At 54.0% G+C, this 6000-nt stretch overlaps 1 protein-coding gene across 2 annotated transcripts in view; it reads right to left on the reverse strand.

Moving 5' to 3' along the window:
- The window catches only part of MAP3K13 (mitogen-activated protein kinase kinase kinase 13), a 172247-nt gene that overhangs the window by 8009 nt on the left and 158238 nt on the right, over positions 1–6000 (reverse strand). For both annotated transcript variants that reach the window (XM_045296414.1, XM_004713425.2), the window contains one exon: positions 1797–2571. In XM_045296414.1, coding sequence (XP_045152349.1) covers positions 1797–2571 — 775 coding nt within the window. The remainder of the gene's footprint in view (positions 1–1796; positions 2572–6000) is intronic.

The raw sequence follows: 6000 nt of genomic DNA on the forward strand, positions 1-6000 counted from the left end.
GTTACATGCTGGGCTGCAAACTGCAAGGTCAGCAGTTCAAAACCACCAGCCATTCCACGGGAGAACAACAGGGCTCTCTACTCCCATAAAGAGTGGCCGTTTCAGAGACCCACAGGGGCAGTTCCACTCTGACCCATAGGGTTGTGATGGGCCAGGGTTGACTCCGGGGCAATGCGTTTTGAGTAATTTTACTATTCACAGGGGTGGGAGTGTAAAGAAGGCAGCAGCCCCCCAAACACAGTCATTGTACCACCCCAAACACAGGGCGTCTCTCGCCAGGCTTCCTCAGGAGCGGCACCATGCAGGGGGTTGGATGGGGTGGGGGCGGGTAATCAGTTCTCTCCGGGATTCAGCCCTCAGCTTCGGCTCCGTCTTCCCCATGAAACAGCTAGTTGGCAGAAACATCCTTCTCTGCCTTTGAGACCCTTCCACTCAGCTCCAGATGGATGACGATGTGCAGAGAAAGCCCCCGGCAGGGGTTTACTCTGTACACGTTACCTTATTGTCTCACCTCTTCGATAAGATCATATTTGGGGCAGTTTGCTGCGTACCGGGCCTTGTTCTAAGTGTTTTATACTCGAGGTGGCTCCAAAGCATGTGCAGAGAGACGGAATCGAAAGATGATGGAATTGTCCCAGGAACTTTTCAAAGTCCCATCGTGCATGTGAACTCAATTCTCACCATCGAGCCCATTCCAAGAGGTTCAGTTAATTGCCCAAGCTCACACGAGGAGCCAGTGGGAGAGCCTGACTTTGAACTCCCAGGCATGTTCTTAGGCACTAGGGCAGAGGTGGGTGAGGAGGCCAAACCGGGCGTCAGTGGGTGGGAACCGGTGGAGACAGGCCATTATTAAGGCAGTGCTTGCTCTCCACATTGTGTTGTGAAACAAGTGAGTCCCATTGGTGGGGAGAGAGTCGGATTCTTGATGGATATTATTGTTAAAAGGAGTTAAGATGTGGTCGAGTAAGGCCGGACTGCTACCTGCAAGATGGGCAGTTCAAACCCATCAGCCTTCTCATAGCAGAAAGATGAGGCTCCTGGCTCCTGTACAGAAGCCCAATGGAGGGCCGAGATGATTTGGAATCCACTCGATGCAGGGGGTCAGGTGTGGGGTTTACGGTCAAATAAAGGAGGAAATGATGAATTAAACAAATCCACCATGTGCTGTCACAAAGCCTGTGATTTGCGAACGCACAGCAGGATCTCCGAGAAGGGACAGAGGATGCTTCCCAGTGTGTTTCCCCTTGGGACGCCCCTCAGGACGAGCATTCCTGGGTAGTGGTTCCAGTGCTTTGGATCACATGTCCCCACTATGTGGTTGTTCTCTATCCATAAACTATGCAAAAGTGATTCTGCCCCCTGGCTCAGTACTCCCCAAAGGGACTCCCTAGTGTACTACTGCAGCAGTGTGGTGAGAAAGTAGTCACGCGCCTGTTGGTAAATTTGATTTCCCACCCCTCCCCTTTTCAAACCAAACCAATACTGGGCTCTCAAGTCCGTCTGGCTCATAGCCACGCTGTAGGACGGGCTAGAAGGGCCCCTGTGGGTTTCTGAGGCTGTGGCTGTTTATGGGAGTAGAAAGCCTCATCTGGCTCCCACTGAGTGGCTGGTGGTTTCCAACTGCTGACCTTGTGGGTTAGCCACCCAGCGAGGAGCCTCAACGACACCAGGGCTCTTCTCCCCCTCTTGAAGAACTCGTCTTTGTTGCCCACCTGGTTGCATCCTTGCCACGAGGTGACACTCTGCCATTCCGTGGGGGCAGTGAAACCACGGACTTCTGCTGTCACCACACTTACCTTCTGCAGGGGCCTGGCTTTGCGAGGTAGCAGTGGGGGGGTGATGTACTGGGGGATGCCGAGGGACGACTCAGACCTGCAGCCATTGAACTGGGGTCCTTCCACGTTCCCGGAAGCGTGGGTGTTTCCCGAGAGGGGACGGTGTGCTGGCGACTTGGGAAGATCGAGGTTCCTCCCTGCTGGCTCCACAGAGGACACATCTAAGTAGCCACGCTGTCCCGGCCTGCACTGGAGGCAGGGGTCGTAAGGGTCGGCCTGACAGCAGTCCCAGGGAACAGCCTGGCCCTCGTTGGGCTCAGAGCTTCTCCAGCAATCTGCCGCCATGGCCGTGGAGATGAGGTCGGGGCTGGAGCCAGGCATCTGTCTCTGGGCGTGGTTGCTGAGCGGACTCCGCAGGGCTGCTGCTGGGCCAAAGTACCTCAGGTTGTTGGCACAGGTGGCGATGTCCTGCCCGTGCATTGGGAGTCTGGGGGGGTGGTTCTGAGCCGTGGCGGGCGGGTGCTGCTGGTATTGCTGCTGCAGGGCATGAGGAGGGCACTGGGGCTGGGCCTGGGGTGGGTCAGGGGGCTGGGCTGAGGTTTCCTGGGCTGTCTGGGGTTTCAAGATGGCTGCAAAGTCACCGTGGCTGCCCCTGCTGTTGCCCCGGCGGTGGCGAGGTTTGCTTCGGTATCGGCTCTTGCTGTTTGAGGTGGACAGTTTGGGACTTCCGGATACAGGAGATGCACTGGGAGCCACCTCCGTGGTGGGGATACCTTCAGATCTCAGCAAATCAGGCCTGGGGGCAAAGAACAGGCTCAGTTGGAAACGTACGGAAACAGATTCAAACTTGGACAACGTACAACAAATCCCCCTTTTGATTCAGCAGTCAACGTGTGCAGAGACTTAAAACAGATGGGCTTAAGGATGTGTGTCTACAGATGTCGCATGACCTGGGCACAGCTTCTCGCCTGTTTCAGGGAGATTCCTTTTATTCCTTCTGCCACCGACTCTGGGCCTCACTAGCGCTGGTCCTGTACCCCCTTGAAATCCTAGTCCTACCCTGTAGGTTTCTTGATCTCATCCTCAAAGTCCCAGTCGCCAGGCTGGTGTCAGTATGCCCAGGTAGGGCCGGAGACCAGCAGGGGTGGAGCTGGGCGGATCTCACGAGAGACCATGAAGAAAAGGGAAGGAGATCTTAGCTTCATGCGGCAAGAGTGGGGTCTAGACAAGGTGTCCTTCAGGGCTTGGACGGGGTAGTATCCATTTTCACACAGCCGCTCACCTCTCTGACCCTCAGGGTCCTTATCAGAAAAATAGGAGCGGCAGAGGAGGATCGCAGGAGACACATGCTTTAAGCATGCTCAAGTGTCCCGTAGACTGCTAAGGACACGGAACTGTAAGACGCTGCACCAACATCTGCAGTGAGCTTGGCGTGGCCAGGTTCAGGCAGGGCAGCCGGCACCTGCCTCGGGTCCCAGGAGTCAAACCAGTGAATACCTGTTAGCCCACCTGCATTGGATAGCCTCTGCCTTACACGGAACCAGAACCCGAGATCTCCAGGCAATTCTTGCTCTGGGTTGGGATTGACTCAGTGGCAGGGGTCAGGTTTAAGATTTGCTAGATGCTTTCACACCCAACAGGAGAAAGATGGAGCCATCTGCTCCTGTCAAGACATACAGCCTCTCTATCACAGGCTCCCAAACTTATTTAGCCTACCACCCCTTTTCAGAAAAACTTAATGATTTCAAGCCCCACCTCCCAACAAGGAAAAGCATTTGTTGGATAGCCCATAATGCGGGATAAAGTGTAGGCATCTGATTTTTCAAGGAGACCTGGCGGCAGGGTGGGTTTTGTGCTGGGCTGCTCACCTCAGCAGTTCGAAACCAGCAGCTGCACCGAAGGAGGAAGAGGAGCTTTCTACTCCTGTAGAGTTGCCACCTCAGAAACGTGCAGGGGCAGTTCTGCCCTGCCTCACAGGGGCGCTCTTAGTCGGAATTGACAACTGGATACCCCAGTGCCCCTCCACTTTGGAAACGGCCGTGTTGGGCTGCTGGTTTTTCACACACCGACCACCCAGGGATCTCAAAGGGTCTGTGGAACTATGAAATGGCGCTCACCACCGCGGTGGGATCCATTCCAACCCACAGCTACTGTGCGCGAGGCACAGAGAAGCACCCCAGGGCGTCTCCGAGATGGAATCTTACTGGGGCAGCCGGAAACAAACCCTGGACTTCCCCACGGGTTTTTTTGGAAGCCCCTCCTCCTAAGTCATCTCATTAGACCCCACCCCAAACCCACAGAGGCGGGAAATCAGGGCAAATACATGGCAGATCATGGCTTGAGCGGGCTTACACTGGCTCAGCCTTGGCCGCTGGAGGGAAAGGCACGGAGTTTCGAAAGCAGAGTGACAATTGCAGCAGGGAGACTCATGGGGCAAAACCCTGGAATGGGAGACTCAGAAGAGGCTCGGTGAGCTCTTTCAGGAGACTGATGAGGAGACTGATTACCGTCATGGAGGTGAAGGTGATTCCTATGCAGAGTGGTGCAGCTACCCGGTTTTTAGTGGGACACCTCTGTGTCTGATCGCTGGTTAAGAGATTGGTTTGCTATGCAGTCCACACCCTGCCTTGTTTCCCAACAGGGAGATTAGGTCTCTAGCAGGGCGTGGACTTGTCACTTTGCCCGTGAGAGCCCTGGTGGGGCTGTGGGGTAAGCGTTGGACTGCTAACTGATAGGTCGGTGGTTTGAACCCACCAGCCACTCCTCAGGACAAAAAGATGAGGCTGCTTGCTCCTAGAACAAGCTACAGCCTTGGAAACCCTACCCAGGGCTGCAATGGGTCTGGATCGGCCCGTTGGCCGTGGGGTGGAGTTATGGCACGTCCCAGTTCGGCTTCTTTGGCCATGACTGAAACAATTTGAAAATCTAGGGAAAACAGGCTGGGAGCCCTGCGCTAGATTTGAACAACTGTCAAAACCTCTGCCTTAAATATATATGTAATTTTGGTGAAATATAAGCAATCAGAAATCATTTCAACCATTTCAGCGACACTGACTACATCAGACTGTACAGACTGTCATTCTCCTCCAAACGGTCCTACCGCTGCTGCCTGAAGCTCACTGCTCCCCAAGCTTCTCAGCTGACTTGCCGAGCTGCCGGTGTCAACGGGACCGCATCTAGGCGGTTCTTTACAAGAACACAAAGCCCGCTTTCCCATCTAGCAAGATGGTGGGTGAAAAGGCTAAGAAGTGGGACGAGGAGAAGAAGCGTGAAGTCAAGAAGGCAGATGCCAGTGGCCACGTTAAGAAGGCTGTGAGCACGGGCAACAAGCTTCAGAAGGGGAAGCCCCGTGCAGTTGACACCCGTCCCTGTCAGAGGAAATGGCCAGCAGTCCCGAGAAGGTTCTCCCTACTGTTACAAAGCCAGTTGGTGGCAACAAGCATGGTGGTACCCCAGTGGTTAAGCTGCACCAAATGCCCAGGTATTTATCACCCTACAGAAGACGTGCCCAGGAAGCTGAAGAGACCGTGAGCCAGCATCATCCTGGGGGGACCCCCCTGGGGCAACAGAGTGGTTCTCCTGAAGCAGCCAGGCAGTGGCTTGCTGCTTGTGACTGGCCCTCTGGCCCTCAATTGAGTTCCTCTGCGTAGAACACACTGGAAATTTGTCAAACATCTCATGGATACCCGCTTCAAGAAGCAGCAGCCTCGTAAACTCAGACAGCAAAGAAAGATCTTTGAGGATTAAGAGTGAAGGGGTGGAGTCTAGCTTGTCAATCAGATCATAGCCAATGAGGCCAATGTACTTCCTCCTTGGAGGCGGGAGACACTTCTCTCTCTCTGCCACTCCCTGGGAGACATTGCAGCTGACAAGACACATGGAAATACCCTAGTGCCCTGAGCCCTGAGCCACATGGATGTAACCAGACCTCTGAAGCAGGAGAAGCCACAGAGAGACCCCTGCCAGCGCTGAGATGCTTACAATGCCACTGGACCCAAAGACTTTCTACCCACTGGCTTATGATCGTCCTGCATGTGTTTCGTGAGTCTGAAGGGGACTTTATAGATTGGTATTGGACATAGGGGCTAATATCAGACTTATGGCCTTAGACTGGACTGGGTTGGGATGTTTTCTTTTTTTCTTTAATCGTTTTATTAGGGGCTCATACAACTCTTATCACAATCCATACATACATCAATTGTGTAAAGCACATTTGTACATTCAT

This window comes from Echinops telfairi, unplaced genomic scaffold (assembly GCF_000313985.2).
Source record: "Echinops telfairi isolate 266 unplaced genomic scaffold, ASM31398v2 ScPeMD7_7407;HRSCAF=8445, whole genome shotgun sequence".
In the NCBI taxonomy this organism is placed as follows: Eukaryota; Metazoa; Chordata; class Mammalia; order Afrosoricida; family Tenrecidae; genus Echinops; species Echinops telfairi.